Source organism: Bufo gargarizans, chromosome 3 (genome assembly GCF_014858855.1).
Source record: "Bufo gargarizans isolate SCDJY-AF-19 chromosome 3, ASM1485885v1, whole genome shotgun sequence".
Classification (NCBI taxonomy): domain Eukaryota; kingdom Metazoa; phylum Chordata; class Amphibia; order Anura; family Bufonidae; genus Bufo; species Bufo gargarizans.
Window position 1 is genome coordinate 394876940 of NC_058082.1, and position 25483 is coordinate 394902422.

The 25483-nt window shown below is 45.3% G+C and overlaps 1 protein-coding gene across 1 annotated transcript in view; it reads right to left on the reverse strand.

Moving 5' to 3' along the window:
* LOC122931619 (opticin-like) overlaps window positions 1-25483 on the reverse strand; it is a 242378-nt gene that overhangs the window by 54394 nt on the left and 162501 nt on the right. The window contains exons 4-5 of the mRNA XM_044285695.1: window positions 17922-18124; window positions 17408-17503 (exon numbers count right to left, since the gene is read on the reverse strand). Of these exons, the coding sequence (XP_044141630.1) occupies window positions 17408-17503; window positions 17922-18124 (299 nt within the window). The remainder of the gene's footprint in view (window positions 1-17407; window positions 17504-17921; window positions 18125-25483) is intronic.

A 25483-nucleotide genomic window follows, 5' to 3' on the forward strand; every position in this document is an offset into this window, starting at 1 on the left:
CGGATAATGCACGGGCTATATTCACATTTGACTACACTCCGATGGCACCCCTGATCAAAAAAGCCATTCTTAACACCTGGCAGATGCTGGTGCAGCACAAGTCTCTTAAGGCTAAGACAATGATGAATCCCAACATTAGCTTCAGGAGAAGTGGTACTATAGGGAATGCCATTGTCAGAAGCAATCTACAGATCGATGACACTAACTGGTTAGGAAAATGTGTCCCCAGTGGTAACTTTGCATCTGGTAGGTGTTCCATGTGCAGATACATGTATAAGTCCAAGTACCTAACAATAGGGGGGATGCAACATTTTATCAAAATCATGCAAAATGCAATACATGGTATATGTCATTCTTTGCCTGTGTGGAAAGTTTTATATTAGCAAAACTTTTAGACCCCTATATATTGGGTTTAGGGAACACAAAAAGTCCATTGACACAGGAGTAGGAGCCACTTGTCTGATTAAGCATGTACATGAGGAACATGGAGGTGACAAGCATGTCCTGAAGTGTGAAGGATTGGAGGTGGTTCATATGCCGGTAAGAGGAGGGGATAAAAAGTGCCTTCTCCTGCAGAGTGAAGCAGCTTGGATCATCAAAACCAATGCCATTGGTCCGTTAGGACTCAATGATAAAAATTACCTTGCTGTCTTTGCCTGATTTGTTTTTACGGGTGAGCGTTTTCTTGATATACAGGGAGTGCAGAATTATTAGGCAAATGAGTATTTTGACCACATCATCCTCTTTATGCATGTTGTCTTACTCCAAGCTGTATAGGCTCGAAAGCCTACTACCAATTAAGCATATTAGGTGATGTGCATCTCTGTAATGAAAAGGGGTGTGGTCTAATGACATCAACACCCTATATCAGGTGTGCATAATTATTAGGCAACTTCCTTTCCTTTGGCAAAATGGGTCAAAAGAAGGACATGACAGGCTCAGAAAAGTCAAAAATAGTGAGATATCTTGCAGAGGGATGCAGCACTCTTAAAATTGCAAAGCTTCTGAAGCGTGATCATCGAACAATCAAGCGTTTCATTCAAAATAGTCAACAGGGTTGCAAGAAGCGTGTGAAAAAACCAAGGCGCAAAATAACTGCCCATGAACTGAGAAAAGTCAAGCGTGCAGCTGCCAAGATGCCACTTGCCACCAGTTTGGCCATATTTCAGAGCTGCAACATCACTGGAGTGCCCAAAAGCACAAGGTGTGCAATACTCAGAGACATGGCCAAGGTAAGAAAGGCTGAAAGACGACCACCACTGAACAAGACACACAAGCTGAAACGTCAAGACTGGGCCAAGAAATATCTCAAGACTGATTTTTCTAAGGTTTTATGGACTGATGAAATGAGAGTGAGTCTTGATGGGCCAGATGGATGGGCCCGTGGCTGGATTGGTAAAGGGCAGAGAGCTCCAGTCCGACTCAGACGCCAGCAAGGTGGAGGTGGAGTACTGGTTTGGGCTGGTATCATCAAAGATGAGCTTGTGGGGCCTTTTCGGGTTGAGGCTGGAGTCAAGCTCAACTCCCAGTCCTACTGCTAGTTTCTGGAAGATACCTTCTTCAAGCAGTGGTACAGGAAGAAGTCTGCATCCTTCAAGAAAAACATGATTTTCATGCAGGACAATGCTCCGTCACACGAGTCCAAGTACTCCACAGCGTGGCTGGCAAGAAAGGGTATAAAAGAAGAAAATCTAATGACATGGCCTCCTTGTTCACCTGATCTGAACCCCATTGAGAACCTCTGGTCCATCATCAAATGTGAGATTTACAAGGAGGGAAAACAGTACACCTCTCTGAACAGTGTCTGGGAGGCTGTGGTTGCTGCTGCACAGAATGTTGATGGTGAACAGATCAAAACACTGACAGAATCCATGGATGGCAGGCTTTTGAGTGTCCTTGCAAAGAAAGGTGGCTATATTGGTCACTGATTTGTTTTTGTTTTGTTTTTGAATGTCAGAAATGTATATTTGTGAATGTTGAGATGTTATATTGGTTTCACTGGTAAAAAAAAATAATTGAAATGGGTATATATTTGTTTTTTGTTAAGTTGCCTAATAATTATGCACAGTAATAGTCACCTGCACACACGGATATCCCCCTAAAATAGCTAAAACTAAAAACAAACTAAAAACTACTTCCAAAAATATTCAGCTTTGATATTAATGAGTTTTTTGGGTTCATTGAGAACATGGTTGTTGTTCAATAATAAAATTAATCCTCAAAAATACAACTTGCCTAATAATTCTGCACTCCCTGTATGTATGTATATGTATTTGACGATCAGCGTCACCTTTTTAATCACTTAATTATTCACCTGTGGGTGGTCACGTGACTGGGGAGGAGGTAGTGAGGTATATCTCACACCCACACCGGTTCATTGTAGGCTTGACAAAGCACAAGGTGCGCAAAACAGCTGCAGTCTGACCTTTTGTGAAGTGCCTGTGTCCGACCTATTTTATTTTCAATAAAGCTGCTAAAGTTTATTTGACGGTGAGTGCCTCTACCTTATTTTTCTAACCCACAAGTTTCTATTTTGATTATGTGGAGCAGAGCACCACTGATTGTCGTTATTTATCTTGTGCGTTGAACGGTCTATTAGACGTTATACACACCCAGCAATACCGGCTGCGTTTATCTTGATTGACTTTGGATTCATTATCTGTACTTAAAACATCATGGGGGAGATTTATCAAAACTGTTGTATAGAACAACTGGTTTAGTTGTCCATAGCAACCAATCATATTCCACCTTCTATGTCTTTTATGTTTTAGAGCTCCAATTAGTATGAGACAAAAATGAAATCAGAGGTCTAATTTTAAAAAGGCCGTTAAGATGTACTGTATATCAAGATATCATTTAGGTAGACAATGACACAAGTATAAAGGAGATGCTGGAAAATGTAATTTACAAATTCTTGGAAGACTTCTGGGGCATGAGTGGAATGACCAGGTATTCATAAATGGCCGTCACAATTATTAAAAGTGGTCGTCCAGTCATCTTCTTCACGGATCCGTATCAGGTTGTAGGTACCATGTAAATCTGATTTTAGAAATTTAGAGAAGATCTTAGCACAACGTAGCCTATCAAAGAGCTCAGGTATCAGCAATTAGGAAAATCTATTTTTTACAGTTTTGTTTAGACCACAATAGTCTATTCAGGGTCTGAGGGATCTGTCCTTCTTCAGAAAAAAAAAAGCAGCTCCTGCAGATGATCATAATTTACAGATAAAACCCCTCTTTAAGATTAATTTAAAATATTCTGACATGGCTTGGGTCTCAGGTATGGATAGGAGATAAACTTAACCATATTTACAGTCGCAAGAAAAAGTATGTGAACCCATTGGAATGAAATGGATTTCTGCACAAATTGGTTATAGAATGTGATCTGATCTTCATCTAAGTCACAACAATAGATGATCACAGTCTGCTTAAACTAATAACACAAAGAAGTAAATGTTACCATGTTTTTATTGAACACACCATGTAAACATTCACATTGCAGGTGGAAAAAGTATATGAACCCTTGGATTTAATAACTGGTTGAAGCTCCTTTGGCAGCAATAACTTCAACCAAACGTTTCCTGTAGTTGCAGATCAGACGTGCACAACGGTCAGGAGTAATTCTTGACTATTCCTCTTTACAGAACTGTTTCAGTTCAGCAATATTCTTGGGATGTCTGGTGTAAATCGCTTTCTTGTGGTTATGCCACAGCATCTTAATAAGGTTGAGGTCAGGACTCTGACTGGGCCACTCCAGAAGGCGTATTTTCTTATGTTTAAGCCATTCTGTTATTGATTTACTTCTATGCTTTTGGTCGTTGTCCTGTTGCAACTCCCATCTTCTGTTGAGCTTCAGCTGGTGGACAGATGGCCTTAAGTTCTCCTGCAAAATGTCTTGATAATTTTGGGAATTAATTTTTCCTTTGATGATAGCAATCCGTCCAGGCCCTGACGCAGCAAAGCAGCCCCAATACATGATGCCCCCACCACCATACTTCACAGTTGGGATGAGGTTTTGATGTTGGCGTGCTGTGCCTCTTTTTCTCCACACATAATGTTGTGTGTTTCTTCCAAACAGCTTAACTTTGGTTTCATCTGTCCACAGAATACTTTGCCAGTACTGCTGTGGAACATCCAGGTGATCTTATGCAAACTGTTAACGTGCAGCAATGTTTTTAGAGAGCAGTGGCTTCCTCTGTGGTATCCTCCCATTAAATCCATTCTTGTTTAGTGTTTTACGTATTGTAGATTCACAAACAGGGATGTTAGCATATTCCAGAGACTTTTGTAAGTCTTTAGTTGACACTCTAGGATTCTTCTTCACCTCATTGAGCAGTCTGCGCTGTGCTCTTGCAGTCATCTTTACAGGACGGCAGGAGAAGGGCCCTGGGACAAAACCGCACCCACACCTACCTCGGAAGCATCCACCTCAACAATAAAAGGTAAGGAAACATCGGGATGCACCAAAACGGGAGCAGACGCAAAACTCTCTTTAATCTTAGAAAAAGCTGCAAGCGCCTCCTTCAACCAAGAGGAAAAATCCACCCCCTTTTTTGTCATGTCAGTGAGGGGTTTGACAACAGGGAGAGTAGCAGAAGTGCTGAACATTCTCCATTTATAGTCAATTTGTCTTACAGTGGACTGATGAACAGCAAGGCTTTTGGAGATACTTTTATAACCCCTCCCAGCTTTATATGCAAGTCAACAATTCTTAATTGTAGGTCTTCTGAGAGCTCTTTTGTGCAAGACATCATTCACATCAGGCAATGCTTCTTGTGAAAAGCAAACCCAGACCTGGTATGTGTGTTTTTTATAGGGCAGGGCAGCTGTAACCAACACCTCCCATCTCATCTCATTGATTGGACTCCAGTTGGCTGACACCTCACTCCAATTAGCTCTTGGAAATGTCATTAGTCTAGGGGTTCACACTTTTTCCACCTGCACTGTGAATGTTTACATGGTGTGTTCAATAAAAACATGGTGACATTTAATTCATTGTGTGTTATTAGTTTAAGCAGACTGTGATCGTCTATTGTTGTGACTTGGATGAAGATCAGGTCCCATTTTATGACCAATTTGTGAAGAAATCCATATCATTCGAAAGGTTTCACATACTTTTTCTTGCAACTGTATATGGTAATCATAGGAGTGATCAGGAGGCAAGGCCTCCACCTGTGTAGCTGGAGTAGGCAACTGGTAACCCATGCAGATTTTGTGGAAAGGGTGCAGTACAAACAGGTAGAACAGTGGTCAGGCAGTGGATCTGACATGCAAAACTCAAGCGCAGAATCTGCCCAGAGTTCCAATCCAAGAAAGGACAATGTAGGCAGAACCAAGGAAGCCCCAGAAGTAGAGAACTAGTGGAGGCAAGTAGGATGTACAAGGTAATTTTTTTCTGATTGGAGTGCACCCATACAAAGCTGCAAGGGCTCTATGACGTACGGCCTGGACTCAGTGAGAGACGTTCCATCAACTGATGTTACTTATTTAAATGCTAAACTGGTATATTATACTGAGTCACCTTGGTCTGATGCAGGAAATTATCTGACAAGCTAGAGTCTAAGAGGGCGTGCATGGTAAACCGTTCACCTTTGTTCGTTAATTCCACAGGAATAGACAACTTCGGAGAAAGTGAGTCTTCAACCATCTCTCCTATGGATAATTGGCTTGGGATCACCTTCAAAGCGTGGAGGAGATGAAATACGAGGGCCAGAACCTCCTGTGGGATTAGTTTAAAGAGGTGGTAGTGGTGCAGTGGATATGCTGGTGGTGGCTGCAGCAATTGTCAGGGCATTAAAGTGGGTCAACATGTCGTGCATAACAACTAGTAAATAAACATGGCAGTCTGACAGAAGAGCTAACTCTTGAATCAGTTCAGACATACCCGATTGTGTTATCCATGGCCAGACCTAACTGTTAGGGACAGTGACTGTGGACCCAGTTTGCCAACTAGTTTGAATTTGGGTAAACCTAAGGGTGTTGTGCTGGCTGTCACTTGGTAGTAACCCTTTAACCCCTGTACAGAAATATGGACTTTGCTGCAGGGAACAAACCAGTCCCCTACCTCCTGGAGTGGTGCTGGCATAGTTAGCAGCTGGATCAAGGATTAGTAGAAACTTGAAGTCAGGAAACAATCTGAGGTCAGCACAGGCAGTAGAGTTACTGAGCTGGTAAACAGGCAGAAGTTGTCACAACCAGAGCTTTGAGACGTTCTCAGAGCTCTGTTTCTCCACCCCTGTGATGATGTCACTACTAGAGCTTGGAGGAGTTCCCTCTGTCCTGTTTCTCCGCCCCTGTGATGAGGTCTTTACTTTCTGTTTCCTTCCTCCCAGCTGTCCCTCCTGTGTTTGATTTTGCTGCCTTTAAATAACCCCTCCTCCTTTGTTGAGGTGCGGATTATACTTTTCATTTGAGCTGTATCTCTCGCTTGAGTATCTTCACCTGTGTGATATCTTTTCACTGGATCTGTGTTCTGCTGAAGCAAGTACTCCGGATATTGTCTGCTGACTTTGGATCTGTTTTCACTGCAGCTGCAGCTCCTTCAGTTAAGTGTTCAGACATTGTGTGTTTCTGTTTCTTTGCTGACTGGATCCAAGGCGACCCCGGTTCCGTCCATATACTGAGCAAGGGCACCCCTTCCACTATTGTAGGGGTTTCAGCGGTCTTCAGCCTCAGGTATGCGGGCATGTCTCAATCCTCCATTTGGATCCGGACATGGGCATATCAGCTTAGGGAGAGCTTTTAGGGTCTGGCAGGGGTCACCCTTTATCCTCCCTAGTTTGGGTCCGGTCAGTTGCTATTCTATGTGTACGCTCTTGTTGCTCACTTACAGCCGTGACATTATAATCCGCCAAACCGTCCTTTTTTGACATGGATCCGCTTTCTGGCCTGGTTGACCGCATGCAGGGTCTTTCTTTGGAGGTAGCGGATCTCCGTCAATCTATTACTCAGCTTCAAGCATTGGGCTCTGCTCCGGCCCATGGAGTCTGTTGCCAGCCAAAGGTCTCACTTCCGGAAACGTTCTCCGGGGCAGTGAGAGTTTTGTTCGTTTCAGAGAGGCATGTAAACTCCATTTTTGCTTGTGTCCCTATTCCTCTGGTAATGAGGATTGTCATCTCCCTGCTCAGGGGTAATGCTCAGACTTGGGCTTTTTCGTTGCCATCGGGGGATCCCTCCCTTCGATCCGTGGAAAGATTTTTTGTGGCCCTGGGGCAGATATATGATGACCCGGATCGTGTTGCTCTGGCCGAATCTAACTTACGTTTTTTATGCCAGAACAAACTGTCTGCGGAGCTTTATTGTTCTGAATTTCGGAGATGGGCAGCGGATTCAGGTTGAAATGATGCTGCACTCCGGAGTCAGTTCTCTCATGGTCTCTCAGAGAGATTGAAAGATGTGTTTGCTTTCCATGAGAGACCAACGTCCTTAGAGTCTGCCATGTCATTGGCGGTACGCCTTGACAGGCGTCTAAGAGAAAGAAACGAGACCTCTCTGTCCAGTCATTTTCAGTCTAGGGGCAGTGGTGCGGACTCATTCAGTGTGCAGGGGCCTCATCCTCTCTCGGTTCCCTCTGTGGAGGAGCCCATGCAGCTAGGTCGACTTGCCCCATATAAAAGAGGATTTAGTCCTCAGAGAATGGTGTGTTTTTGTTGTGGGGGCATAGGTCATTTGGCAAATGTTTGTCCGTCTAGGAAATTCTTGAACTGTACTAAGAGTTATAATAAGAGAAAAACCTCAAAAGGTAAATCATCAAACTCTGCTTCATCTGCTACTTTGGGCAAAGTTGATGTAGGAATTGATGCTTTTCCTCTGACCTGCAGTTCCCGTTTTCTCCTTTCTGCCAGGGTAGCGCTAGGGAGCAAAGTCATTTCTTGTGAAATTTTTTTGTCGATAGTGGAGCAGCCGTCAATCTTATTGATACTCAATTTGTAGCCATGCACATCTCACAGAGATCCCTGAAGGGCATTGTTCACGATATCCGGTTAGCGGTAGGTGACACTCATGTGGAGGATATATCTTGTTTTGTCCTTAACGGATTGCTTTCTCCTCTAGTTTTGGGGTTACCCTGGCTCACTAGACATAACCCCACTATTGATTGGCAAGGAAGGCAAATAAATGAGTGGAGTGAGTTTTGTAGAGAGAATTGTCTCACAGCGATTTTTGCAGAGGTGTCTACTAAAACGGTGCCATCATTTCTCTCTGATTTCTCGGACGTGTTTTCCGAGAGCGGTGTTCAGGAGCTACCTCCTCACCGGGAGTTTGACTGTCCCATTAACCTCATTCCCGGCGCCAAGCTGCCAAAAGCACGCCTCTACAATCTCTCACAACCGGAAAGAATCGCAATGCGAACTTATATCTCTGAGAGTCTCGATAAGGGGCATATTCGTCCCTCAAAATCACCTGTTGCCGCTGTTTTTTTTTGGGTAAAAAGAAAGATGGATCTCTGAGACCTTGCCTAGATTTTAGGGAGCTGAACCGTATCACGATTCGCGATCCCTCTCCCCTTCCTCTGATCACGGACCTCTTCAACCAAATTGTTGGGGCCAAGGTTTTTTCCAAATTGGATTTGAGAGGCGCGTACAACCTGGTAAGGGTCAGAGAGGGGGATGAATGGAAAACGGCCTTTAATACCCCTAACGGGCATTTTGAGAATCTCGTTATGCCTTTCGGCCTGATGAATGCTCCGGCCGTCTTCCAGCATTTTGTTAACAGTATTTTCTACAATTTAATGGGAAAATTTGTATTGGTGTATCTTGATGATATTTTGATTTTTTCCCCTGATGTTCAGACCCATAGGAATCATTTTTTTCAGGTTCTGCGGATTCTGCGGGAGAATAAATTGTACGCCAAGCTGGAGAAATGTGTTTTTATGGTATCTGCCTCTTGTTTTCGCATGGATCCGGAGAAGGTCCGTGCTGTGCTGGAGTGGGAGCTTCCTGAGAATCAGAAGGCATTGATGCTCTTTCTGGGTTTTGCAAACTATTACAGAAAGTTAATTTTGAATTATTCCTCTGTTGTCAAACCCCTCACTGACATGACAAAAAAGGGGCGGATTTTTCCTCTTGGTTGGAGGAGGCGCTTGCAGCTTTTTCTAAGATTAAAGAGAGTATTGCGTCTGCTCCCGTTTTGGTGCATCTCGATGTTTCCTTACCTTTTATTGTTGAGGTGGATGCTTCCGAGGTAGGTGTGGGTGCGGTTTTGTCCCAGGGCCCTTCTCCTGCCAAATGGCGACCCTGTGCCTTTTTCTCTAAAAAACTCTCCCCGGCAGAGAGAAACTATGATGTGGGAGATAGGGAGTTGTTGGCCATCAAGTTGGCTTTCGAGGAATGGCGCCATTGGTTGGAGGGGGCCAGGCACCCTATCACCGTTTTTACCGACCATAAGAATCTGGCGTACTTAGAGTCGGCCAGGCGTATGAATCCGAGACAGGCCAGATGTTCTCTGTTCTTCTCCAGATTCAATTTTGTCTTTACATTCCGCCTTGGGATCAAAAATGTGAAGGCCAGGGCCGTCTTTACCAAGGGGCAAAATGGGCAGCTGCCCCGGGCCCAGTTGCTCCTGGGGGGCCCAAGGCAGCTACCTCTTGAGCCCTGCTAGCTACTGCCCCGGGTGTCAGGCTGCCTGTGTACTTTAACGTTGTGATCTAGGACCTTAGATGACATCATCACCATGTGACCAGTAACCTAGCAATTACTGGTCACATGGCTATGAGGTCATCACAGGTCCTAGCAGGAGTGTTGCAGAAGTTAACTGTGGAGCTTTTTTGTGTGAAGATTACATCAGAAAAAGGTGACAGGGGCTGTTTTGTTAATATACTGTAAACTACTGTATAGTGGAAGGCTGTATATTGTGTGGGGGCCTGTATACTGTGGGGGGCCTGTATACTGTGGGGGCTATATACTGTGTGGTGGGCTGTATACTGTGTGGTGGGCCTTATACTGTGTGGTGGGCTGTATACTGTGTGGGGGGCTGTATACTGTGTGGGGGCCTGTATACTGTGTGGGGGGGGGGGGCTGTATACAGTGTGGGGGCCTGTATACTGTGTGGGGGCCTGTATACTGTGTGGGGGCCTGTATACTGTGTGGGGGGGCTGTATACTGTGTGGGGGGGCTGTATACAGTGTGGGGGCCTGTATACTGTGGGGGGGGCTGTATACTGTGTGGGGGGCCTGTATACTGTGTGGGGGCTCGTATACTGTGGGGGGGGGGAATTATACTGTGTGGGGGCTGTATACTGTGTGATGGGCTGTATACTGTGTGGGGGGCTGAATACTGTGTGGGGGGCTGTATACTGTGTGGGGGCCTGTATACTGTGGGGGTCTGTATACTGTGTGGGAGGCTGTATACTGTGGGGGTCTGTATACTGTGGCGGGGCTGTATACTGTGGGGGGCCTGTATATTGTGGAGTGCTATACTGCTGTACTGTATACTGTGGGGGTCTGTATACTGTGGGTGCGGTATAGTGTGGAGTGCTATACTGCTGTACTGTATAGTGTGGCGGGCTGCATTGTGTATAGTTTGGGGTGTTGTATACTGTGAGGTGTTGTATACTGTGGGCTGCTATACTGCTCTACTATATACTGTGGGGTACTGTATAGTGTGGGGTGCTAAACTGCATACTGTGTGGTGCTGTATACTATAGAGTGCCATACTGCATACTGTGGGGTGCTGGGGTGCACTGTAACACTAGGGTGAGCCGAGCCCTAGTCTCCTTCCTGCAGAGCGGTGCCTACTTCCAGCTTGAGCCCAGCTGCCCAGAGCACTGATCCTAAGCCGCTGGAGTCTTCAGAACTGGAAGTATTTACAGTCATTCACTGGACTCTACCAGATATGTGGATTTTTTGTGTATGTGTTGTGGTGGAGGGCGTGATTGCCTGCTAAGGTGTGGGAAGGCGGGATCCAGGGGGCCCAAGTAAATTTTTGCCCAGGGTCCAATCAATATTAAAGACGGCCCTGGTGAAGGCTGATGCTCTCTCTCGCTGTTTTCCGGGAGGAGGAAACTCCAAGGACCCGGGTCCCATTTTGGTGGAGGGGGTGGTTGTTTCTGCTCTGTATTCTGATTTGGAGGCCGAGGTCCAGGCTGCCCAGACTGAGGTACCTGCCCGTTGTCCTCCTGGGAAGTTGTTTGTGCCTTTTGGTGGCCGGCTCTTCGTAAGTCGGTGGAGGGTTTTGTGGAGGCTTGTGAGACGTGCGCTCGCGCTAAGGTCCCTCGTTCACGGCCTTCAGGTCCCCTTGTCCCGTTACCCATACCTTCCCGTCCTTGGACACACCTCTCCATGGACTTTATCACGGATCTTCCTCGTTCCTCAGGGAAGTCGGTGATCCTGGTGGTGGTGGACCGTTTTAGCAAGATGGTTCATTTCGTACCCTTCCCTGGTTTACCCAGTGCTAAAACGTTGGCGCAAGCTTTTGTCGACCATATTGTTAAATTACATGGCATTCCCTCGGATATTGTTTCCGATAGAGGCACGCAGTTTGTGTCCAGATTCTGGAAGGCTTTCTGTTCTCGCCTGGGGGTTCGGCTGTCCTTCTCTTCTGCTTTTCACCCGCAGTCGAATGGTCAGACTGAACGCGTCAACCAGAATCTGGAGACATATTTGCGCTGTTTTGTGGCAGAGAACCAGGAGGATTGGTGTTCATTTCTCCCTCTTGCTGAGTTTGCTCTGAACAACCGTCGTCAGGAATCTTCTGATAAGTCACCATTCTTTGGTGCATATGGGTTCCATCCGCAGTTTGGGACATTCTGGGGAGGGGCTCCCTCTGGTTTGCCTGAGGAGGAGAGATTTTCCTCGTCTTTGTCTACCATTTGGCAAAAGATTCAGAGTAATCTTAGAAAGATGAGTGAGAAATATAAGCGTGTGGCTGATAAGAGACGTATGCCTGGTCCGGACCTGAATGTGGGTGATCTGGTGTGGTTGTCTACAAGAAATATTAAACTGAAGGTTCCCTCCTGGAAATTGGGTCCCAAGTTTATTGGGCCTTACAAAATCTTGTCAGTCGTCAATCCTGTTGCCTTCCGTCTTGATCTTCCACGGGTTTGGAAGATACATAATGTATTTCACAGGGCTCTTTTAAAACCATATGTCCAGCCCACGGTACCCTCCTCCCCGATTTTGGTTGATGGCAATCTGGAGTTTGAGGTTTCCAGAATTGTGGACTCTCGCATTGTCCGCGGTTCTCTTCAGTACCTCGTTCATTGGAAGGGTTATGATCCTGAGGAGAAGATGTGGGTTCCGGTGTCGGACATTAATGCCACTCGTCTCATCAGGGCATTTCATAGGGCTCATCCTGAGAAGGTGGGTCCTGGGTGTTCGGAGTCCACCCGTAGAGGGGGGGGGGGGTACTGTCACAACCAGAGCTTTGAGACGTTCTCACAGCTCTTTTTCTCCACCCCTGTGATGAGGTCTTTACTTTCTGTTTCCTTCCTCCCAGCTGTCCCTCCTGTGTTTGATTTCGCTGCCTTTAAATAACCCCTCCTCCTTTGTTGAGGTGCGGATTATACTTTTCATTTGAGCTGTATCTCTCGCTTGAGTATCTTAACCTGTGTGATATCTTTTCACTGGATCTGTGTTCTGCTAAAGCAAGTACTCCGGATATTATCTGCTGACTTTGGATCTGTTTTCACTGCAGCTGCAGCTCCTTCAGTTAAGTGTTCAGACATTGTGTGTTTCTGTTTCTTTGCTGACTGGATCCGAGGCGACCCCGGTTCCGTCCATATACTGAGCAGGGCACTGGTGGCCGTGCCCCTTCCACTATTGTAGGGGTTTCAGTGGTCATCAGCCTTAGGTACGCGGGCATGTCTCAATCCACCATCTGGATCTGGACATGTGCTTAGCAGCTTAGGGAGAGCTTTTAGGGTCTGATACGGGTCACCCTTTATCCTCCCTAGTTTGGGTCCGGTCAGTTGCTATTCACTGTGTAGGCTCTTGTTGCTCACTTACAGCCGTGACAGAAGTTCAGTACGTGGCAGTTAGAAGAGCACACCTTCACTGGTTAACTAGACAACTAGGAACCTAAGTTCTTGCAAGGAGCGTGAGGGCAAAGCAGCATGTATAACAGAAGCTGATTACAATTAGAAGCAGCCATGCAACTGCACATAGCAAGGGGAGTGGTGGAAGCAGAAATAGTGGTAGTAGTAGTAGCTCAATGAATAATATTCTTAATAGCAATGGAAATGGACCTTCCATATAACACATCTCCTACCAATGGTCGCAAAAAATCACTGACAGAACACAGATGCTATCTGTGTTGTGTCAGTGGTTTACAGTTTTTTTCATGGATCCATAGACTTCAATCGATGTGTTTGGTCCGCATCATGAACCAAGGTAGTGCATGCTGCCAAGATTTTTCCACTGACACATGGTCAGTTGAAAAGCACTGACGTGTGTACAAATCAGATTATAATCAATAAGTACATGTGCTGCCTGTGGAGAACACGGACTGCACACATCCATAAGACTAACGTGCGAACCAGGCATTCTCCTTTTTGAAGGAAAGCTAATTTGCATATATTTTTCCCTGAATCCCAGAAGAGTGTTGCCTGGCCTATAAGACTGCTCCAGCCTACTAGGTGCTCTCCATACTGAGAAATACAGTCCTGATCAAAAGCTTAAGACCACTTGAAAAATGGCAAAAAATCATATTTAGCATGGCTGGATCATAACAAGGTTCCAAGTAGAGCTTCAACATGCAACAAGAAGAAATGGGAGTGAAACAAAACATTTTTTGAGCATTCAATTTAATGAAAACAACAAATAAAGCTGATCAAAAGTTTAGGACCACACCTCCCCAAAAAAACTAAACCCCCCCCAAAACAGAAATCCAACTTCCAAACATGAACTATGTATTAAGTAGCTCCACCGTTATTGTTTATTACTTCAAAAATTTGTTTCGGCATGCTTGATGCAAGAGTTTCCATGAGGTGAGTGGGAACATTTCTCCAAGTGGTGTAGACGGCCGCACTGTCTGGAACTGTTGTCCATTTTTGTAAACTTCCCTTGCCATCCATCCCCAAAGGTTCTCAATTGGATTTAGATATGGGGAACACGCAGGATGGGCCAAAAGAGTGATGGCATTCTCCTGGAAGAAGTCCCTTGTCCTGTGGGCATTGTGTACTGTAGCGTGGTCCTGTTGAGAAACCCAGTCGTTACCACAGAGACGTAAGCCCTCAGTCATGAGGAATGCTCTCTGCAACATCTGGACATAGCCAGCAGCCATTTGACGCCCCTGCACTTCCTGAAGCTCCATTGTTCCACTGAAGGAAAAAGCACTCCAGACCATTATGGCGCCCCCCTCTACTGTGGCGCGTAGAAAACATCTCAGGTGGGATCTGCTTGTCATGCCAGTAATGTTGGAAACCATCAGGACCATCAAGGTAAAAAAAAATCTTATCAGGGAAAAAAACTTTCTTCCACCTTTGAATGTCCCATTTTTGGTGCTCTCTTGCAAAGTCCAAACAAGCAGTTCGTTGTCGTTCAAGGAGACGAGGTCTTTGAAGACTTTTTTTGTTTTTGAAGCCCTTCAGTCTCATATGCCATCTGATGGTTATGGGGCTGCAGTCACCACCAGTAAGGGCCTTAATTTGGGTCGAGGATAGTCCAATTTCTTGACGGACAGCCAATTGGATCCTCCAGCTCAGTGCTGATGAAATTTTTTGGGGTCTTCCACTTGACTTTTTTGTTCCAGAACCCCCAGGATCACTTAAGAAATTCTAAATGATTGTCTTACTGCGTCCCACCTCAGCAGCGATGGCGCACTGTGAGAAACACTGCTTATGCAGTTCAACAGCCTGACCACATTCAAAAAGGCAGAGTTGACAGCCATCATCTGTTGGCATTGGAGGCTTTCTCATCCTTTAGAATGAAAGCTAATTTGCATTGCCAATAAGTATATAATATAGAACTTAATTTTTACATTTTACTTTACATAAAACACTAAAACGTATTAACGCTAATGTGCACTAAGAAGACATTTTTATTTATGTTTATAGTTACTAACACTAACGTACTAACTAATAGACTGACATAAAGACACTCACAATGAAGAAATTCAGACATTGATAACGTGAAGGACTTACACTGATGAACTGACAGAGTGATGCTGACAGTTAAGGTATGACGCTGACGGATTGGGGCTGACTGACACTAAGGGTCTGACACTGACAGATTGAAACTGTAATGACTCATTTAAAAGTCAGTGTTCGATCAGTGATTTCTATCAGTGATTATGAGCCAAAATCAGGTGCGCACTAAACACAGAACAGGTTCAGATCTTTCCCATATACCTTGTGTCTGTGGAGGCTCCAATCATGGTTTTGGTTCAATCACTGATGGATATCACTGACCAAAACACTAAGGCCTCTTTCACACGGGCGTCATGTTTTTTGCCCGGATAAGAGGCGGGTGCGTTGCGGGAAAATGCGTGATTTTTCCGCGCGAGTGCAAAACATTGTCATGCGTTTTGCACTAGCGTGAGAAAAATCGCGCATGTTTGGTACCCAAACCTGAACTTCTTCACAGAAGTTCGGGCTTGGGATTGATGTTCTGAAGATTGTATTATTTTCCCTTATAACATGGTTATAAGGGAAAATAATAGCATTCTGAATATAGAATGCTTAGTATAATAGTGCTGGAAGGGTTAAAAATAATAAAAAAGTTAACTCACCTTCTCCTCTTGTTCGCGTAGATGCCGGTCTGTTCTTTAGATGTGGGCTGAATGACCTGAGGTGATGTCAGATCACATGCTCCAATCACATGGTCCATCACCATGGTGATGGAGCATGTGATCTGACATCACCACAGGTCCTTTAGCCCATAGATAAAGAACAGACCGGCATCTACGCGAACAAGAGGAGAAGGTGAGTTAACTTTTTTATTATTTTTAACCCTTCCAACACTATTATACTAAGCATTCTATATTCAGAATGCTATTATTTTCCCTTATAACCATGTTATAAGGGAAAATAATACAGTGAATAGACTGTCACCTAGAACCCATGCGTGAAAATCGCACCGCATCCGCACTTGCTTGCGGATGCATGCGATTTTCACGCAACCCCATTCATTTCTATAGGGCCTGCGTTACGTGAAAAACGCACAAAGAGGAGCATGCTGCGATTTTCACGCAACGCACAAGTGATGCGTGAAAATCACCGCTCGTGTGCACAGTCTCATAGAAATGAATGGGTCAGGATTCAGTGCGGGTGCAGTGCGTTCACCGCACGCATCGCACCCGCATGGAAAACTCGCCCGTGTGAAAGGGGCCTAAGGGTCCATTCACACGTCCGTTTTTTCTTTCCTGATCTGTTCCGTTTTTTGCGGAACAGATCAGGACCAGATCTAGACCCATTCATTTTCAATGGGTCCTGGAAAAAATCGGACAGCACAATTTCCGTTGTTCCGTTCCGCATGTCCGTTTAAATATAAAACATGTCCTATTCTTTTCCGCAAATTTCGGATGCTGGTACAATACAAAGTCAATGGATCCGCAAAAAACGGAAGACATTCGGATGTCATTCCGTATGTCATCCGTTTTATGCGGAATCCGTTCCTGGAAACACATAACTAATTTTATTTTATTTTTTCAAAGAAATCCAAACAACTTTATTTGATTATTGCAATTTATACATGGTTCCGTTTTTTGCGGATCCGCAAAAAACGGATGACATACGAAAACATTTTCAGGAACAACGGAAACGCAAAAAACGGACCGAAAATCGGGATATAGGAAAATACTGACGTGTGAATGTAGCCTAACGTGTGAATGAGGCTTAGCACTGACGGTTTGATGCTGACTGACATGGAAGATCTGATGCTGATTGACACTGACTGACTGATACTAACTGACACTGATGCTCACTGATGCTAACACTGACTGATGCTAACTGGCACCAACTGATTGACTTTGACTAAATTACACAATGACTACCTTTATAACTATGCTGTCTACTTTTTTAGCGTTTGATGGGCAAATTAAAACAACACAAAAAGCTCCCTTATGAGATCTAGGGGGTGATAACAAGGGAAATAGGCGGTCAAGTTATTTTTATTTTCTTTCACAAACAAGCAGCAGGGAGCAGCATGACAATACAAACTCTGATCTCTTCACTTCATTGACATGAAATGAGGCGATCAAAGCATGTAAATGACTTATTTTCTCTGCATCCTTCTCAGATTGCTTACAGACTAACTAATCAGAGTGATCGCCAACAAGGGACCACACTGATTGGTCCCTTTCTAGCTGCTCTGAAGACTTAGCTGTTCGGTGCAGGTGAAATTTCAGAACTGTGCCACTGTGTCAGTTACAAGTTTGGACATAACTGTACGCTCAAGTAGACATACAGTTATGTTCAGGTGCTGGAAAGAAAACATTTCAATGAACCTGAATTTCATAAATTTTATGTCTAAATACCTGAAGATGAATTGAAAGAAGACTCTCAGGAAGAGGTACAGGTACAAAATCCAATTTGTTGTTTGAAAGGTATAGAAACTGCAGACGTGTAAGGTCCTGAAAAAAATTGAACAAACATGTTACACTATATATATATATATATATATATACATACATTACAGACCAAAAGTTTGGACACACCTTCTCATTCAAAGAGTTTTCTTTATTTTCATGACTATGAAAATTGTAGATTCACACTGAAGGCATCAAAACTATGAATTAACACATGTGGAATTATATACATAACAAAAAAAGTGTGAAACAACTGAAAATATGGCATATTCTAGGTTCTTCAAACTAGCCACCTTTTGCTTTGATTACTGCTTTGCACACTCTTGGCATTCTCTTGATGAACTTTTGGTCTGTACTGTGTAAATATAATTTTATATATATATATATATATATATATATATATATATATCAGTTTATTTTCTCAAAAAGCTATGTTGACTTATTGTTGAGTACAGTAGGTCACCTTAAAAGACTCGGTCCGAATTCCAGAACTTTGAAGCTGATTGTATTGGACATTCAGTCTAACAAGACTAGAGGGCAACTCAGGCAAATGCCTCAGTTGGTTCTCAGATAGAATGAGTTCCTGGAGGGACGGCAGCAGGTGAAAAGCATCATCATCAATCTCGGAGAGAAAATTACTTGAGAGATCCACATACTTCAGTTTGTCTATAAAGAAAAGAAGTTTCATGTCATGAACAAAAATTTTCACATGTTTCTACTGTATGTAGCATTTGATTGTGAACAAGTGCCAAATATATTTATACAGGGTGGCCTATAAAAAAGTAGCCCACCTTTATTATCTCCAAATCAAACTGCCTAATAGTAAATCTTTCTTAGCTGTCCATAGCAATCAATCAGAGCTCAGCTTGCTTTTTTCAGAGCCCTGTAGGAACTGAAAGCTAAGCTCTGATTGATTGCTATGGACAACTAAGACTGATTTAGTATTAGGCAGTTTGGTTTGGAGATTTTGGAGGCATGCTACCTTTACATCGGCCATCCTGTAGTTTAAAGTCACTGTGTTAATTTCAAGAATTTCTGTCTGTTCTTCTAAGGCCTCGTCCACATATCCATTTTTCACTTACATGTGCTGTGCACATTTTCTGCGGACAGCACCCACACCCATTAATTTAAATGTGTCTGTTCACACATGAGTATTTTTTCACTGATCATGGGTCAGTAAAAAAAGTCATGGAGACATGCACTACACACCCATTGAAGTCTATGGGTCCGTGAAAATCGCGAATGATTCCATTTTTCACTGAACACTGATAGGAGATGCAATGGATTATGGATTACACATGGAGGGTAAAAACGGACACACTGACCAAACACAAATTCTTCACGAATGAACCACGGATGCTTTTTTTTAACTGACTTGAAAATGACATTTGAAATGTGGACAAGGCCCAGGGGTATGCTCACTTTTCACTATTTCACTTTTTTCATAGTAGTAATCTGAGGCTGACAATTTGCTAAGGATTTTGGAATCGTATCCGCGCTTCATATCATACCATGAATGTACATTCTCTTACTCTAAATATATAACATGTTCAATGGGTTATCTCTAAATTAATAGAACAGGGTAAATGAACATTTATATGAACATTTTTATAATTTACTTTGATTTAGTAAGACATACAGTAGAGCAGTATTAAATATATACAGTAGTACCATTAAAATATGAAATCTTAACCCCTTGGCGCAAATGGACGTATCTGTACGTTCAGATTGCATGCAAGTTTCTGCAATTGGATGTACAGTTACAGTAAAAAAAATCTATAAAAAATAAATAGCTTTTTTTCCCTATATCTGCTCATTTATGATTGGTTAAAAAGTTTGAAAAGAAAATAAACTACACATAATTGGTATTGCCTCATCTGTAACAATCTGATCTATAAAATGATCATGTTACTTATCCCACATGTTAAATGACATAAAACATTTTTTAAATGGTATCAAAAATTAAATAAAAAGCATTCGAAAAAGCCATTGTAGTGTCCCACTAGGTAAATGTGGGCACTACACAAGGGTCAATTGGGCCACGTGGTACTCCTACTCCTGAGGGACAGTGGAAGTGTATTTAACAGTCCATTTTAATGTATTTTCATATGTATTTATGTGTATTTTCCCTGTGATGTGTGTAGCAGGCCTATTAGGGTGTAGTTCCTCCTCCTAGACATTAGAGGGAGATAGGGAGCCCCTAGTATAAATAGTTAGGTCCTGTGCAGGGAAAGGGTCTGTGTAGTCAGGAGTCTGTGGAGAGACAGAAGTGAGAGTGCACCTTAGCCAGAGAGAAGCGGAGGGCACCCTCCTGACATGCAGCTAGATAGCCCAGGCTTCTAGTTGCCACCAGGAGGCTAGTGGATGCAGTTCCAGCCTGCCTGAGGATATTGAGCCAGAGTTAGCTCAGAAGATTGTCACCAAGAGAAGAGTTTACCTCTTGAGAAACCTGCAGTTCCCACAAAGCAAAGAGCAGAGCAGAAGAGTATTCCAGCCAACCTGAGAGGAGCTGAAGGGCAGAAGGATTATTTACCTAAAGCAAGGGATATATACCTGAGGAAGATTTCTACCAAGGATAAAGCCAGCATTAGGGCATACGGGCCTTGGGATTGAGACAGCCAGGAGTTCTGAGGAATAGTGCACAGGATTTCTGAGGGAAAGGTGCAGCCTGGTCTGTAAGTGTTTTCACCCTCTGAGTATCTTGCAAAGAACATTGTACCTGCCATTGATGTAAAAGCCTGCTATTGATTGCTGCTGCCATGTGGAACTGAACTCAGACTGTATAAAGTTAACTGTTTCAGTAAAGGAACTTTGGTTCACAACAACAACGTGTTCCTCAATTATTACCACTATCAATCGGTGTGCCACTGTTACAGGCACTGGCGTCACAAATCTTAAAGGGACCTTGCTCCAGGCACATTAAACACCTGCAACATCCAGGCAGTGGTGGATCCAGAGCCTGGTCTTGGGAGGGGCACTTTCAGATTATGTTCTGTCCGCCACCACAAAACAATGGTGCTTATAGAACAGACTCCACAGTGTAGGCTATATGTGTATAACAAACATATTTCACATGAAAACTTACAGTTACTTGGCTTGGCCCTTGGGGATCTTGGACGCCACTTCCACACTTTGGCCGGGGGCTCGGCAGAGCTGATGTTGTGTTTTATCCTAATGAGAAAGATTTCATAATAAGGATTTGGAGAAGGGGCAGAGGGATAGCAGAGCAGGGAGAGGCCGGTGCTGCTACTAGGGGGTCATACCATGGGGGAATAATAAAGCCCACCATAATGCCCAGTAGTAATAATTCTCCTTATAATGTGACAGTGCAAAAAATACCCCCTTGTAATGCCCCCAGTTGAGCTAATGTCCCCATAGTGCCCCCATAGTGTGCCAGTATAAAATACCCCTATATAGTGCCCCTAGTAAATGACCCCATAGTGCTCCACACCCTCCTTCCTCCTAGTGCCCCCCATAATGTACCAGTATAAAATGCTCCAGTAGATGCCCTCAGTGTCCCCCATAATTTGCAAGTATAAAATACCCCTTCTTACTGCCCCCCATAGATGACCCCATAGTACTCCTCTCCCCCTTCCCCATAGTACCCACCATAATTGTGTCCCAGTATAAAATTGTACTGTACAGAGAGCCCATATAAAATACCCCTTCTTTGTGGCCTCAGTAGATGCCCCTATAGTGCCCTCAACTATGTGCCAGTATTAACAGCCCCCCCTGTGCCAGTAATAATAGCCCCCTATGCCACTAATAGCAGCCCCCCTGTACCAGTAATAGCAGCCCCCAGTAATAACAGACCCCCTGTGCCAGTAATAACAGCCCCCAGTAATAACAGCCCTTCTGTGCCAGTAATAACAGCCCCCAGTAATAACAGCCCCCCTGTGTCAGTAATAACAGCCCCCAGTAATAACAGCCCTTCTGTGCCAGTAATAACAGCCCCCAGTAATAACAGACCTTCTGTGCCAGTAATAACAGCCCCCAGTAATAACAGCCCCTCTGTGCCAGTAATAACAGCCCCCAGTAATAACAGCCCCTCTGTGCCAGTAATAACAGCCCCCAGTAATAACAGCCCCTCTGTGCCAGTAATAACAGCCCCCCTTTGCCAGTAATAACAGCCCCCAGTAATAAGAGCCCCCCTTTGCCAGTAATAACAGCACCCCTTTGCCAGTAATAAAAGCCCCCAGGTGCCAGTAATAACAGCCCCCGCCAGTAATAACAGCCCTCAGTAATAAGAGCCCCTCTGTGCCAGTAATAACAGCCCCCAGTAATAACAGCCTCCCTTTGCCAGTAATAACAGCCCCCAGGTGCCAGTAATAACAGCCCCCACCAGCAATAACAGCCCCCGCCAGTAAAAGTATTGTATATAATAAAAATAAAAAAAACCACATACTTACCTCCATGTCAGTGATGCGATGCAGGCCTCTTCTGGCCTGTGTCCCACGCTGTATGGATCAGGCGGCGCGATGACGTCATTGCGCCGCCTGCGCCGGCCTCTGATAGGCTGCAGGCACTAGGCCGGCAGCCTATCAGAGGAAGGGAAAGGGACATGCCTCTCCCTCCCCTACCGCAGCACAGGCAGGCATCTGTATCGCTGTCCTGAGGACGGCAATACAGATGACTGGAGATGAGCGCTTCCACAATGGAAGCGCTCATCTCCCTGTGCCCAGCCGCTGCCGCCCGTCGCCAGCTCGGGGGGGGGGGGCAATTGCCCCGTTTCCCCCCCCCTGGATCCGCCACTGCATCCAGGGCACCGCACCCAACATCAGGCCTGGTCCCTACATACAGAGAGTGCCCCAGAGGACCCCTGTGCCAGCCTCCCCATCACTGCTGTACGCCTGCCCAGGGTCCCCCTACAAACTGTGAGTAACCCAGAGCAACCCTCATATGCCTATTAACCGTGAACTCACATCGCAATACTCTGCAGGTCGGCGTACTGCATATTTTGGCGCCACAAACAGGATCCGATCATTCCTGCACCATTGTGGAATATAAACTGTGTGCCAGTATTGCCCATAAAGTGAAAAGGCCCCATCTGTTTATTTGAAATTATTGGGCCAAAAGAACTGTAATAATCGCGGTGTGAAAAACTGTATTGCATGGACTGTTTTGCTGCTTATTTTAGTCACCGCTTGGTGTCAGTGAATAGTCAGCGTTATACTTAAAAAGATGGCCGCCTAAAAGCTGACTGGATTTATTTGCTGTGCCATCGCTGTGCTGTAATTGGCGGGAAAAATTGACGCCTTCTGTTAGAAGAGCGGGAAAGATTGTATGTCCGCGCCACCGCCCTGTCTGCAAATTTGCATGTCTGCTATAATGGACTCCGCCTCCCCTATGCTGGAGTACCTGGGGGGCGGCCTCCCAGAGGAGTGGGAGGTCTTGACTGAATTAATGTGCGCTGTCCTGTCGCTCTCCGGAGAGGGATCGAGCATGCTGCAGAGAGAGGATCGCTCTGAGCTGTCAGCTGCGCAAATTGCCTCAACTATGGACGCTGTCATGAATAAAAAAGAAGCGCCACCAGCCTACTCTCCGGGACCGGAGAGACCCACCTGTATGCTGTCAGGATCATAGCCCGAGCCCTACTTTGGCTCCTGGAAGTACTTTGCCAGGCCCAGTATGCAGTGGTCCGCACTGATGGCTGAGGTGCAGGAAGCAGCTATCAAAAAGACCACACACATCAAGATATATTTTGAAGAGTTGGCCAAGACTGTATATGAATGCCACACCGACACCCAACCCCGCCTGGAAAGGAGAATGGGGGTGGTGGTGGCTTTTGATAAGGGCCGAGGCTTCGGTTTCATAAAGGATTTTACGACCGGCAGAGACTTATATGTGAATTGAAGATCCGTTAAGCGTAGTTACCTCCCTGACCATCTGCATAACCTCCGCGAGGGAGAGGCCCCTACGCAATTGCCGTGACCCGTCCCAAGCCGGGATTGGAAGACTGGGAAGAGCCTACCAGCCCGGGGCGCGAACCGGAGCGTTCCCCAGAGCCGGCCCATAATACGTTCCAAGAACGGGACTCTTTCCTCGGCCCGAACGTGGCAACCGACTGTCTTAGAAAAATGGGTGAGCACGCACCCCTCACCTGAACTGCCCCGCCGGGAGAAAACCATCAAAGATCTTGAGAACCTGGAGCGGTTCCACGCTGCACTAGACAAAATCCGGAAAGGAAAAAGTGCAGACGCGGTGCCGGAACCTGCGGCGGCAGTGCCAGACAGTCCCGATCCCTTACCGGACCCTGATGCCTCTGCGAATAGTCCCCGCAGTGATGCAGAAACCGAAAGTTTAGAAGATAATATAATATTCGACTGGAGCTTCAACTTCGTGGCCTGCGCCAACTTGCCATAGCCCGTGCGGCGCCTCCGTCTCCTGAAAGGAAGGATACCACTAAGGAGCCAGAGGTAAGGATGCCTATCCCTGCCAGTCGGCCGACCATAGTGACTGCGGCTGCTGTTGCGATGCCAGAGCGACCTACCTTTGCCAGGAGTCGTCGCTTAAATCCAGCGCCACCTAGACGAATCGAGCCTCCGGCCGTGATGTTACCTGGACCTATGGAGCCTTCTGCCGTATATGCATCCAAGTACAGCGATCCGCTTGAAGCATTAAGGCCTCCCGCGGCATTCACCCCTAGGCCTATGGGGCCCATACCTGTAAGGGGTCCATTTATGCTACAGTTGCCGCCTAACACTATTTTGTGGGCCCAGCCTTACATAGGTCCTCGTGTCAGGCCCAATCTGCAAGCAGAATCAGGATGTCCCACCAGTGATGACTCTAGTGGACGGGATACATACCTGTAAGTAGGCCTGCCAGGCCATATTGTTATATTGCTGAGGGACCCTTATTTCAGAGGATTTAACCCTTCCAGAACAAGGAGTCCTTTGTTTTGGCCCTATGAGCTGCTACCAGTTACCCATGGCTCAGTGGTGGTGGTAGGCCACTGAAATTACCAAGTGCTCTAAAGCCATGCTGTTTACAGGACCTCCTACCTGCTTCAAGTATTCTAAAGCCAAGTTGTGCCTACTTTATTTGCACCTTAACCCCTTTTTAACCCCCTTTTCAGGTTGATTAAGGGACATTGCAGCACTATTTTATATGACATTTTAATGTGGACTTTGTGTGCTGTGACTTTTTATGTGCAATCTTGAACTTAAAAGAAATGTGCCCAGAGAGTACCCTAAATTCAAGTGGGCCCCTGAGATGCTGTTTTATGGGACTATTGTATTTTATTATGGACTATCCTGGTATCCTTGATACGCTGCACCAGGTCAGTGCCCCCTGTTCCCTTATACTATCCTGAGAGAAGAGAACGACGCCCCTTTTCACCGGACTTGTTCCTTTTTCCAGTGGAGCTGCCTGATATATATGTGTATTTGCAAATGTAGATGTGTGTGCCTGCTTTGCATTATTTTTGTCTTTCAGGTGCAGTCTCCAGCTGGGCAGGGCCCCTTATGATGCGCCGAGGACGGGCAACGTCACAGCAACGGGGTATGTAGTGTCCCACTAGGTAAATGTGGGCACTACACAAGGGTCAATTGGGCCACGTGGTAATCCTACTCCTGAGGGGCAGTGGCAGTGTATTTAACAGTCCATTTTAATGTATTTTTATATGTATTTATGTGTATTTTCCCTGTGATGTGTGTAGCAGGCCTATTAGGGTGTAGTTCCTCCCCCTAGACATTAGAGGGAGATAGGGAGCCCCTAGTATAAATAGTTAGGTCCTGTGCAGGGAAAGGGTCTGTGTAGTCAGGAGTCTGTGGAGAGCTAGAAGTGAGGGTGCACCTTAGCCAGAGAGAAGCTGAGGGCACCCTCCTGACATGCAGCTAGACAGCCCAGGCTTCTAGTTGCCACCAGGAGGCTAGTGGATGCAGTTCCAGCCTGCCTGAGGATATTGAGCCAGAGTTAGCTCAGAAGATTGTCACCAAGAGAAGAGTTTACCTCTTGAGAAACCTGCAGTTCCCACAAAGCAAAGAGCAGAGCAGAAGAGTATTCCAGGCAACCTGAGCTGAAGGG